Source organism: Lampetra fluviatilis, chromosome 6, assembly GCF_964198595.1.
Source record: "Lampetra fluviatilis chromosome 6, kcLamFluv1.1, whole genome shotgun sequence".
NCBI classification, from domain to species: domain Eukaryota; kingdom Metazoa; phylum Chordata; class Hyperoartia; order Petromyzontiformes; family Petromyzontidae; genus Lampetra; species Lampetra fluviatilis.
Genome location: NC_136280.1, coordinates 4,253,714 through 4,267,134, shown reverse-complemented (window position 1 = coordinate 4,267,134; position 13,421 = coordinate 4,253,714). Strand labels below are relative to the sequence as shown.

The 13,421-nt window shown below is 49.6% G+C and overlaps 1 protein-coding gene across 4 annotated transcripts in view; it reads left to right on the top strand.

Annotated features, from left to right (window-relative positions):
* The window catches only part of DTX1 (deltex E3 ubiquitin ligase 1), a 106,260-nt gene extending 103,603 nt beyond the window's left edge, over positions 1 to 2,657 (top strand). For 2 of the 4 annotated variants that reach the window (XM_078857567.1, XM_078857568.1), the window contains exon 10: positions 2,376 to 2,657. In XM_078857567.1, coding sequence (XP_078713693.1) covers positions 2,376 to 2,600 — 225 coding nt within the window. In that variant the 3' untranslated portion in view covers positions 2,601 to 2,657. Of the gene's footprint in view, positions 1 to 1,844; positions 1,938 to 2,375 lie in introns of those variants that run through there. The other 2 variants (XM_078857569.1, XM_078857570.1) reach the window with 2 other exon arrangements.
* The last annotated feature ends 10,764 nt before the right edge of the window (positions 2,658 to 13,421 follow it).

The window sequence follows — 13,421 nt, the reverse complement described above, 5'->3', positions numbered from 1 at the left end:
TTACCCTGTGATTGTGTATCTACGCTCGGTTAATATTAAAGGGGTGTGATTTTGGTGGGGTTGTTTTAGTCTTTTTTGAGGTGTTTATCTGGCTCGGCGAATCGGAACGCTGTCAGTTTAACACGTAAGCTTTCGCGACCGATATGATCCATAATAAAGGAGGTTTTTTTGGGGGTTAAATCACGTAAATATGAATGTGTCCTTAAACCCGCCAGCACCCGACACAGCCGATTAGTGAGGTTTGTCACGTAAACAAACCGTGCCAATTCGTTACTACGACAGCACTCGAGTACGACGTTTCGCCAGTGATTACAACCAGCATCCTCACAACTCTGGCTGTCGCCTGATGATGCCAGTTGTAATTACCGGCGAAACGTTACCGTAAATGTTGTGGGTTTTACTGTCCAACACACAACCGGTGTGTGCTGAACTAGTAACAAATTGGCATGTTTTGTTTAAGTGACAAACCTCACTCGTCGGCTGGGTCGGGTGGTGGTGGGTTTCACGGCACATTTATATTAACGCGATCTAACCCAAAAATCTCTATTATAGAACACTGTACCAGGACCGTAAACTTTGGTTTGAGTCTGAGTTCCGGCTGCCCTTGATTAAACTGGGATTTTCCGAGTGTAGCGAGTTGACGGGTCTCAGCGGCCACCAATTGACTGCATTAAATGAAATCGGCCGTGTTAAATTGCGTGCGATGTTTTTTTTTTGTTCAATCAATTTGCCAAAATCCCCAACTCAGAATAAATTAAAAGAAAATCCGGTTTGACTGCCAAGCGATGAAGCGCCATGCCAGGAAGTTCGTTGCCCCCCCCCCTCCTCCTCTATAGTGTGTGGCGGATAAGGGTTTCAACTGAAGGGATCTCAGGAAGAGGTTCGTAGTATCTCATTCCATGGACCGTTTTCTCACGGGGCGATTTGCTGCTCTGCAAGAGCGATGAGTGGAGCGGCACTTTGGTCCGTTGCGAGGTGACAACGTTGGAAATAAAAGAAGAAAATAAACATTGGGTGGAAGAGACGAAACGATCAATACTTATCTTTTCAAAAGTAAGTGTTTTTACTTGTTTGAGCGATGTAATGGAGCCTTGTAAATGACTCGTTTTACTTCAGCAGGATGCTGCGTGGCGCTTTATTCCTAAAGTGGATTTTATTTTCCCCTGCAGAGAGATATTGCTGTGTCTCAGCGGGCTCCTTAATGTGTACAGCCTACAGCCAGAAAATATCAGCCAATAACATTTAGACGCGTAATGTAAACCCACAGCGTGTTTGACGAGGGCCTCCCTGTGACACGTGAGCCGTGGGTGGTTGTTACCATACTTCATTTTTATTTTACCAGGTCAGGCCCACTGAGCTAGCTTAATAACGTGGAGATGTACAGCGCGGACAAATGCTCGTAAACGCGTCACGTTCATTATAAGTTTGGAGGAAGGAGCCGGAGAAAAATCCACGCGAACACGGGAAGAGAGACACCGCAAACTCCAAATATACAGCAGCAGGCGTCAGGGTCGGGATTGAACCCGTGACCTCCTGTACACCAGGCGAGGCATCTCCTGGCCACCGTGGCGCTCCACGTTGGTCATTGTGGTCTGGCAATCGCAGACGAGGGCATCGTAGAAGTACATTACAACAGCGTTCGTCTCATACCGCCCACCAAGTAGTTCCCTCCGCTATTTGACACCCCACTCCCTCGGGTTCATGCGACACAGCTGTCGGTGGGTTGTATCCCCTTTTGTTGCCTGACCTCAAAGTTCGACGTTTCGCTGCATGCTCCGAGAGACCTCTTCGGGAACTCTAATAAGGCAACTTAATCGAAAAAAATCTCTATGCACCTGGAGCAGAAACGTCGGACATCGTGCCACGCGCGGATGTCTGAACCGCATCGGAGAGCTCCGTGCCACGGTGGTTTTTGCGGATGACGACGACGGTCGCCCATGACGAGCAACCCCCGCTCGGCTTCCGAGGTCCGACGAGACCGGAGCGCGTCGTTCCCTGGAGCGGTACCGCTCGCCAGAGGTCGCAACCGGGTACCCGTACCCTACCCGATACCCGGCTACCCGTACCCAGCCGTTTGCGACCCTGGTGCGGCCGGGTACGGGTAGGCCGTGAGATCACTGGTGAGTAACCGTTTGTCACTCATTTCGGGTAGGGTACGGGTAGGGAACGGGAACCCGTACCTGGCCGGGTACGGGTACGGGTACCCATTTGCGACCCTGGTGCGGCCGGGTACGGGTACGGGTAAGGAATCAAAACCCGTTTGCGACCTCTGCCGCTCGCCAGCGGCGGCGTTGCGCGTCGACGGCGCCTCCGCTAACAGCGCGTCGCGGGGCGGCGCGTCCCCCCCCACCCCACTGCCCCCCCCCCCTCGGCAGGTGCTGAGGCTGCTGATCGTGGCGTGGGAGCGGCGGCTCATCTTCACGGTGGGCACGTCGAGCACCACGGGCGAGTCGGACACCGTCGTGTGGAACGAGATCCACCACAAGACGGAGTTCGGCTCCAACGTGACGGGCCACGGATTCCCCGACCCCAACTACCTGGAGAACGTCCAGGCCGAGCTGGCCGCGCAGGGCGTCACCGAGGCCAGTCTCGTGGACTGAGCCCGCCGGGGCCCGTGGTGCGGCCTGAACCCACTGGGCCCACCGAGCCAGCGAAAGTGGGGGGGGGGGGGGGGGTGGTCGGAGCGCGGAGGTCCGGTTGGCGACGAGGGGAGGTTGGGGGGTGCAGGGGTGCGTCGCAACTCGTGCGCTCGGGATGCCGGATGGCTCCTGTGGAACCGATGGGGGTGCGGGGGGGGGGGGGTGGCGGGGAAACGATGCTCTTCCGTGCACGAGCCTCTGCTCGAGCGCTTGTCGCGCGCCTCTTTTGTGCGCGCAGAGGATTGTCGCCCGCTAAGAATCCGCCCGCCAAAGCATTGCACACGCGGTGGAGGAGGAGGAGGAGGAGGAGAGCGAGCGAGCGTGATGGTTTCTCGCGAAGGAGGCCCGCGTGTGCGGTCGTGGCGCTGCGGGGCCCGCCCGCATTGCGATGCGAACATCTGGGACGCTGTGCTCGCAGAAGCTGAAGTTTTTAAGATTACGATGTGCCATACTATCAAAGTGAGTAATCACCCGGGTCGGCTAAGGTCTCATCATGCGCGTGTCCAGATACCTGAGTTTAACGTGTCAATTTTTTTCCCGTCTTGAGTTTTGGCTTTCGTCATCGCGAGGTGACTGTTTCTTTTTATCCCAGCTATATCTACAACATTATTGTAGCACAACGACAACAACAACAACTTACATCTGCACTGCGCCCATATCGTAACAAACGTCTCCGTGCGCATTACACTACACTGCAAGATTACACCAATTACGATCACGCTGTGGTGGTGGTCAATAGAAAAAAAAATGGTACTTTATCCAGCGGTAGAGTTCACGAAAGATAATTTTCCAGAGGGTGGTGAGGGATGGAGGGGACATGGCAGTGAACGTGAAATATTTTGATGAGACCCCTCCTCCATCGACAAGCGTGAACACCGCGTGACTTCTTCACCTCCGATTGGCCCGGCGCGAAAGGAAGACGTCCCACCACGCAACTGGGTAACACGTCGTGCAAGAAACACGCGGACGAGCAGCCGGTGCCCCGTAGCACCTGTGCATCTGCCCTCATCATTCGTCGTGATCTATCCACTGATGGACGAAGGCTGCCCCCCCCGGCCCCCACACACACAAACCTCGCGATGTAGAAAATCAACCGAGCGTCCGTGCATCAGCAGCGCAGGGGTTGTTTTGCACTCGTTTTGAAGAAGAAGAAAAAGCAAAAAAAAACATTCCGCATTCAGTTTTCCTTTGCTGTCACGTGACAATGTGTCGCGTAATTTAAAAAAAAACGACAAAAAAACTTTTGGTGAAGGATAGAAATTCTGAGTTGGCGGAAGCTCTTAAAAATGAGACTTTTCTAAACGAGAAAAACTTAACGGAAAGATGATACTCGTACAGTATACCGAAGCCTAACCCCTGTATATATTTTTGTTCTATGCTCTGTAATATACCTTTAAGAAATGTGACAATTTACACTTGTTAATCGGTATTATTTTGATGTAGGTGCCAACAACTGTACAAGAGAGAGGGTCTGTACAGTTCTCCCCAGGAGGTTGTCCGTGATGCATCGTAAGCAAGTGTCCGCCTCGTAGCCGGAACGAACCAGTCAAGACGGATACATTCAGGAATTGGTAAATGGTGGGAATACTGCAGAACACTTGACTCTCACTGGGCGGTCCGATTTAACACACGCTTGTCTACGTACGGTGCGAAAGAAGTTCAACATACATCATACATACGTACCATGCCCAAAGATGTTGCCCTATTTATTCATGGCGAATCCATTGGGGCACTCTCCCCCCCCCCCCCCCCCCGTCCTTCCCATTCCACCGTTTCACTCCAGCATTTAGCATCCACAAACTAGTGCCAAAGCGTAAATGAATAAACTATTTTTCAATTATCGAACGTTCTTTAAAAAAACACACAAATAAACATATATATGGCTCACGGGAAGCGGAGAGCATTTGAAATCGCTGCGAAGTAAAATGTAAGAGTTTGAGGGCGGTGGAGACAGAAACATTTATTTTGAGGATAATTCAAATTGCAGCTGACGTTTATTGAAATGGCCGTTCACCTCCGTCCACGTGGAGTTTCACTTCGATTCTTCCGAGAACGTTTAGTCTAGTGTCCACGCCGCTCCCTGACAAGTTAGCAGTTATATTATATTTCTTTGCAATTTACCTTTTGTTTTGTATTTCAGGGATTGTTAACGTGCCAAGCGTCATTTACTCAGATTCCATTGAAGCCATCGATCGCTACGCAGCATGAGTTTTGAGTGAAGCATCACGAGTCTTGATGCATTAGTGTTAGCCATTCGCTGCCGCGCGTACGATGCGACGCACCGTGACATGCGTGTGCGAGCCGTGGCGATGATCAGTGCTGCCGGCGAAACCCCCCTGCACATTAACCTGGGGGCCCCCACAGTGCCGAGGCGAAGACATCGGGTCCCCCCCCCCCCCCCGCGGGCTGTTTGATGTGCACTACAGCAGCGGTGTCAGAGCTTGGGCGGGGGGGAATTCGTAGTTGATGAACGTACGGCAAGTAACGCGCCCCAAATCACGTCGATAGTGGGATTCAGCGGGAGGTCCTGTGGCCGTTGCAAAAAAAATTCAATCACTTGTGACAGCCTGTCAAAATTTAACTCGCACTGAGTAATATCACTTAATTATACAGTGCAGCAAGACTTACTTTGATGGACCAGTGCACTGCTCTCGCCTGACTGACAAGGACAAACATCCTATAGCGCTGTGGTTTCTTCCATCGATGAAAACAAATTTCTGGGCAGTTTTTTGCTTGTTTGTATTATTTCATCAACCCACGCCTCCTGGAGTCGCACGTCCACGCGTTGCTCGCTCGCCTCTGGTCATGATCCAGCGTGTGAAAGACAATTGAGAAAAGGATATCCTTAGGACGAAATCGAGGCTTCCAAAGTCCGGGACGCGTTCGCTCGTTCTCTTCCCCGGGCAACCATGCCGCTGGCGTGTTAGCTCTCCCGCGCGAGATGGACGCCCCGATGCTGGTGGGCATGTTGGGTGTTGTGAGACACAGGAAAGCAATTTAATGCCATAATTACATCAGTCGAATGCATTGAGAGCATTTCCAAGAGGCAGGATGATTTCTTTTTTTCTTATAAAAATCCAATTTTTATGCAGCAGATTGCATTTATTTTTTTGCCCCTCCCGCAATGGCAGTGACGTCCGGATTTATTTCTGTTCAGTCGGCGTGTGTGCGATTTTTGCTTTGCGCGCGAATGTTAAATGTGCGCAAAAATCGGTGGCGACGGGGCTAGTGAGAAATGGCAGGCAAAATTTACGGTGGTTTTTTTTGGATGAGACCAAAAGGGGGTATGAACTCCCATTGAATTTCGCTTCTGATCAAGCAAGTCCGGTGTCGTTATTTTTTACTTGGATGAAGCTTCCTGTTTCGATCGCCATCCTGCCTGTTGCCAGAGAGAATCTGCACGGCAATTTTCTGGAAGTTGTGGATTCCGGCATGCGGCGTTGTTTCTGGTGGTGGCGGCGGTGGCGGCGGTGATGGTTGTGATGCTCGCGACCGGTCGGAGAAACGGTGGTACAGCGACCAACGCAGCGTGCTGTCTACCTGGCGAGCTGTGTTCGCTTCCAACCCGCGGTGGCATCATTGGTGAACGATATCAGGACCAGTCCTGGCCACCCGTCCCCCCACTTCAGGTGCAGTGCAAAAAACGTGAGCGTCGGGGGAGACAAATCCTGCGGCGCATAATGCTGGCCACAGCCACCACCCCTGTGTACTGCTCTGGCCTTAACAGGTGCTCGCCAACGGCACCTGCCCCCAACAACCGCACGGTTGGCTACGTACGGTGGGAAAGAAGTTCAACATGCATGCGTACAACCCGTAGAGAAGGCTGCACGTTGGCTCCATCGATGGTCGTGAGCGCAGCACTGTTATTACGAAACATGTCCACGTGGTGGCAGTGCTCTCCAAGGGTTGAGGCTGGTTGTCAATAGTCAAGAGGTCACTGACCTTTATTCCAATTGAACACATTCTTCAATAACACTGTGGCCCCAAAAGGAGAACATATATAATAGGCGACGTTTCGGCCAGTGGTCCCTTTTTGGTTGCCCAAAAAAAGTCGACCGTGAAATATCCTGTGAAGGCCACAGTGTTATTGACGAATATGTTCAATGGCAATAAAGGTTACCGACCAATGTGCATGTGCTCCGGTGTGTGTGTGTCCATCGCTGGTCACGCGGGCAAAGGCCAGTGCTGAGACGAGCCTCGTCAGAGTAGACTCCCCAAATGCGATGTCGATGGCGCAATTGGCTTTGGGAAGCAAAAGCTCCCTGACTTTATCCATGCCATGTTTTGGCCGCATTAGGCGGGGGCTCTGGAATCAAGTCAATGTGACAGCGCCGGGCGGGCAGCAGATGCAGCCGTTGCAGGTGAATACAAGATGAAAGGTTCACCGTTTTTGTTGCGTGGAGACTCGTTAAATCTGTTGCACGCTCTGTCTACCAGTGTGCGATTATTATATTTTTTATTAAAAACCTGCTGGTGGTCGCTCGCCACCCCACCTGTGCTCCACCACACTGCTACACTTTCAACCCATGCCACTCTCAGCCATGGCACTCTCTGCCACATGCCACTCTCACTAATGGCCCTCTCACCATTGCCCCCTTAACCCCTGGCACTCTTGTCACCTGTGCCTCTCACACTTGCCACTCTCATCCCTGCCACGCTTGGCCATGCCATTCACCCATTTCTCTCTCACCCATGGCTCTCTCAGTCCGGCCGCTCACCCCTGCTACTCTCACCTGTGCGTCTCAGTGTTCCTTAAACAATTCCGGCGAGTAGGCTTTGGGGAAAATACCGTTCAATAAAAGTAACGTGAAATAAAGTACAATGGATCTTTTTTTTGTTTATTCCCCAAGTGTGTCTTTGGCCCAAATAATTTCAGTTATTCTAAAGTACCTATTTGATATTGGCGTTGTTTAACTTTGTTTAACTATTCTTTTATGTGAATAAAAAAAAAACCAGGATGCAAATGTGAGCTGTTGAAAAAAAAAGAGGTGAGTATTTTGGATGGGTGATGCTCTTGGCAAACGGTTATTTTTCGGCCAACACTTCCCTTATCTGGCACAAAACATTAAATAAGCAGCACGAATGGCTGTTTTTTTTTTTGACGGACACACCACAAGAAATAAAAACGCAACTGCTGGGCTTAATTTCTCACTCGATGCTTTCTGACGCAACACTGCTCGGCTGCCTTGGAGCAGGGATGAACGGCGTAAGACACACGACCGCTAGAGCACAAGGTACGCCTTCTCCATAGTGATCCTACACGATTGTACCACGCGTTTCCTTGCTCATCCGAAGAGATGTCTACAATATTGAGGGACAAATGCGATTCGCCAACAAGACTTTCCCCAACAGCGCGCCGGACTGTTCTTCGGGCTGATATTGTGCGCGATCGCGCAAGAGATGCGGTGCAAAGACTGTTTTGGAGGAACGGCGGCAGCGTTTTCGCCTTGAACTGTTGTCACGATGAAGCTTCGGAAGACGAACCCTGAACATAAAACTCACGCAAAAAGGTGAGCACTGTGGGGGGTGCTGGGCTCATTTGAGGTGGAGGGAGGGGGGTGGGGTTTGCAAAAGTTATCCCACCCCTCTTTAGATGCAATAACTCCAAGAATATGGACAAGAGATGGAGATTGAGGGAGATGAGCTGAGCGGGAGGTAAATGAGACGGACGCGTGTGAATGTGTTCATTCTGATACTTCACCCGTATCGATAATCCGGCGACCCTTCAGCTGCTCGGGGAGGGGGGGGGGCTCCTAAGCTCTTGCTTGGTTTTCTCCATGCCTTTAGTGGCAGAACAACGCCAGCAACGTGGCAAACTCCAGCCAACAACGGCCCCACACGTAAACAGGCGACGTCTCCGCTTCACAAGTCACCACCAAAACAAGCAAACAAAAATGTAGGCCCGTTTGACCGTTTGCACACCCCCAAGCCAATTTGTTTTCAGCTAAACATTTTCCAGCAGCGCTTACTCGAGCAGCGTCGCTGCCGCGGTGCGTGAATGTTTATCACGCCAACCTTGCAGCGCGGAGGTTCATCGGTTCGATGACGATGCCCTGGTTCTGCGGGTGAAATAGCGGTGCAAAGGATGTTTAAATCCCACCACCACCACCACCGCCTCTGTATATCCAGCAGTACAAACGGGTCAATTTCCCCGACTCTTTCAAATCGTCTGGACAGCGTTGACGAGGAGGCCAAATAGGCAAAAACAAATGTGCCCTCTAGATTCTCGCTTTGGTTATTTCGGTAAAGTCACGTGACTTTACCGAAAGAACCAAAGAGTTATTCCTGCAGTCACGAAAGCTTCGAATCTACTCCAGATTCTCATTTTGCGTATGGTTACCGCGCGGAGCAAAATGCCAATGTCGAGGTCTGCTCGCTACGAGAAGGGCTTCAATGTTGCGTTTAGTTGAGCTCTTTGTCCGTTGAAAAAGCGCAGGCTAAAGTGGTTTAGTATGCCGTTCCATGGCCACAATCGTACTCATTGTCCCGTCCTTAATTATACATCTTATGAAGGAGAGGTGCCCATCGGCCTGTGAATGAACGCATGACCATCATTAAGAAGCCCTCTAGATAAAGCCAAATACAGCTCCTAGTCGGAGGCCCTTCCACCCGCAGTGCTGTGAACAATTGCGGGACTGCTCCATTAATTGTTTTCAACATTTAATTTACTGGTTTTAACTTTTTAAGACCTTGTCAGCGTCGCGTGGCCTGACAACCAAACGCGGACGGGCCGCCTGCTGCCGTAGATAGTGTTCGTGGGGCATGTTTTGACAGCGCTGTGTCAAACTATTCCGGGCCCAATCTCGGTTTGTTTATTTTGATTTTTTTTGTCTGAACGAGCGCCGCTTTGATGCGAAGGGCCTCCCGAATGGAGCGGACAGGCGGAACGGCCCCACGGAGCGCGCCTACAAATGGGTTACCCTGGCACCCGTTGTGTGTAGGTGTGTAGGTGTTGTGTCTGTGTGTGTGTAGGTGTTATATCTGTGTGTGTGTGTGTGGGTGTTACATCTGTTGGTGTGTGTGTGTGTTGTATCTGTGTGTGTGTAGGCGTTACATCTGTTGGTGTGTGTGTGGGTGTTACATCTGTTGGTGTGTGTGTGTGTAGGTGTTGTATATGTTGGTGCGTGTGTGTGTGTAGGTGTTATACCTGTTGGTGTGTGTGTGTGGAGCGGTAGTGTTGTAGCGCTTAGCGCGCCGCGCTATGAACCCGGCGACACGAGTTCGATTCGCGCTCACGGCCAACACCAGTGACGATTATTTGAACCGGTCCTGGGCCTCCCCTAGGTCGACTCAGCCTCAAATGAGTAACCTGGTTCGATGTGTCAACATCGCGACTGGGGATAGACAAAGGAGGCCGGGCGTGGTGTTGACCACTGACCCCCACGTGCGCTGTGCCGATCTTCATAGGTATTCGCCAAGAGAACTTGCTCCAACATTGCGTTAAAGGGTCTACGGGGTATCTTTGTTCCGTCTTTGTATACGTGTGAGCGTGTGTGTGAGCATGCGCGGCTTTGTGTGGAAGAGCGTGCGCGCGTGATGGGAGCAGTCTCGTTCGTAGTGGTTGGCACACTACCCTACCAATCCCGCCGCCTGAGTTCGAATCCCAGCCACGGCCAACAACCAGTGACGAATATCTGCGCCGTGATGGGACCGTCCCTAGCTTGATTCAGCATGGAAGGAGCACCTGGCGCCGAGTGTGCAAACATCAGCATTGGAGAGACAAAAGCGGTCGGGCGTTGTGCTGACCAATAGCATGCATCCCCCCCACCTGCGCCATTCCGGCCTTCGCAGGTAATTCGTAAACAGCACTCGCCCCAAAAGCCTGCGCCGGCTTTTGTCTGCTTGTGTACACGATTGTTGTTGTGTGGTCATGCGGAGTTTCGCAGCCAAGTTGCAATTGTCAGAGGGAAGCCCTACGCAGCCCTTGCATCATTTGTTCCACAATTGTCTTCATTGGAAACCACATAGGGTGCCGAATGCTGCCAATAAAAAAACAATTCGAGCATTTTTTTGTTTCTCATGATCACAACAATGCATCGGCGTAGCAAGGGGTCATCACGATGGCGCTTGTACAATGTACGCGTGCGTCACGTGAGGAAAGGGGGTGAATTAAAGAAGTTGTTAATGCAACGACAAGAAAATGTCATTTTGGGAAAGAAAGCAATCCGCGTGTGGATATCAAACGTCTTTGGAATACGAAAATACATCATAAGTGTGCGTGTGTGAGACGAACAGCGCGTAAGTACGTACTTGCTGGATACTTCCCGCGATGCTGGGCACTGGTAGTATTTGCCACCCGAGGTGATAGCAACCACATTCCTTACCAACTTGGCTCATGGGCTTATTAAAGAGGTAAAGCTCTGCAGATTATATTAAAGCCAGTCTCAAAGTTGGTGACGTCCTACACTTTTGTTCGCTCGCTCGCTCTCTCTCTCTCGCTCTTCACTTGACAGATCTATTTTCTGGCTCCGAATATTTTGTGATATTTGTTTGAAGCTTGGAATTAAATCAAAACGCTCTTCGGTCGGGACCGGTAGCCAATTTTTTCTGAGCCACTTCACACTTGGCGGTGTTTTTTGTGACATTTTTCATTACGGATTTTGATGTGTCGCTCGAAGCAGCTCCACTCACGCGATGTGCAAGTGCTGATCCCCTTTTCTGCCAGCAACCAGCACTATGCTGCGTAGTGACCAATTCCACGTCACTACACAAACAACATGGGAACCTGGAATATTTTTACAGCGATATTTTTTAGAAAGACTGAAATATTTATTCCCAATTCGATACGATAATTGATACTGCGGGTTATGATTATTGAAAGCGATTTCATTTCTTACTCAGTGAAGTTATCGCGTAATGTGGTGTTGTTAAATTATAGGGGGAATTAAACATGATACAAATTGTGGGGTTTGTTTGTGTTTTTTAACAGAGGGAAGTAAGATTTTCACATTTCAGCCAACTGGTCTTTGGGAAATACTGGCGTTTACAGAGCGTCTTGAATCGTGTCGCAGGGTGGGATTTTGTGGGTTGGTGATGTCAGATGATTTGACTCATCTCACCGCGGCTCAGTGAATCGCCATCGTCTGAACATATTTGAACGCATTTTAGCATCGTCTTATCGAATGGTAATTGGGTTTTCCCAATCGTGTACAAAGCCGTTTTGGGGTAGAGGGTGACTGTTACGATCCTACGTAACCCTGGGCAAATGAACAATGCTGCACCTGAAAGAAAAAAACAACGTCTGCTATAAATACGTAGGTATGTTGAACTTCTTTCGCACCGTACATAGCCAACCGTGATAATCGGAGGTGCGGGGGGAAGAGCAACAGACTGAAACACAAAAAAGCAGTTCTACATTATAATATAATTCACGTGTAAAATCAGTTGTTTCTCTCCTGGCGTTAAGGTTTCAGTTAGAACTCTTCCTGGCTGGGCTTTGAATGTAATGTTCTACAACAACAACAAACCCCCATTACAAGCTGAACATGTTTGCGCACAGTTCCTTGGTCAACTTGTAAACAAGTGACGGATTGGTGCAATGCCTGGATTAAGATGTTAAATATTAACCAAAATAAACGTGTGGTAGCGCTCGCTCCCTGACCAGACTTGTTTCGTGGTGTTCTGTTAAAAAAAAACGTGAGCAGCAGTGATGTATTGGCGAATACACTGCGCTACGAACCCAGTAAAATCAGTTACAGATACAGGTCCATCATTGGCAAGTAGATATCTGAAACTGGTCACGGGATCCCGTTCACCAACGTGCGCTGACCAGCGTGGTGAAGTATGGCCAAACGGCCCCTATGACACTATGAGACCTCCTTTATCAGTGGCAAAATATAGTAATAGGTTTTTACCCTTTCAACTGGTACCAAAAACTTCAAGGACAGTGCATATCATTATCAGAGTTCTTTCTTTTTTTTAAATCTTTTATATTAAGTTCGCGTGCTTGCTTGCTTGCTTGCGTGCTTGCTTGCTTGCTTAGGACCGTGCAAATCTTTCGGTCGTTTTTTAACCCACTTCCCGTGATCCAATCGAGCTGACATTTTCCACACAGACTCGTTGTGCCAGACAATTATTGTTCGTGAAAAAAAATTCCCAAAATTTTACACTTTTTAGGCAAAAATTTTTTATTTTACATATATTCAAATAGAACGCATTCATGGCTTTGGCTGAACGTCAGAGTGTAAGAGCCCAGAGCGTAAGCCCTCCACAGGCCGTGGTGGAGTAGCGCAGTTGGTAGCGCCCTCGCTTCCCATGCCAAAGGTCGCGGGATTGATCCCCGCGTCCTCCACAGGCGAATATATTTTTTATTTAAATACTTTATATAAAGTTCGCTTGCTTGCTTGCTTGCGTGCTTGCGTGCTTGCTTGCTTGCTTACGACCGTGCAAATCTTTCGGTCGTTTTTTAACCCACTTCCCGTGATCCAATCGAGCTGACATTTTGCACACAGACTCGTTGTGCGAGACAATTAATGTTCGTGAAAAATGTTTTCCAAAATTTTACACTGTTTAGGGAAAACAAATTAAATATTTAATTACCAATTGCTTAATACTGGCCGACAACCATCTGACCCATAGGTGGCAGCCATCTCAAGCCAGAGGACGAGAGGACTCTCGCCGCCACGCATATAAAGGATTCATAGTGAAAAACTTTGTTTTTACTGGTTATACTTATTTGCATTTTGACTGCTTGGTGTTGTGGTTATTGCAAACATGATGCCTTGTATAAAGGTGTCCGTTTTTGTACCAGTTGAAGGGATAAACACCTATTACTATAACCTC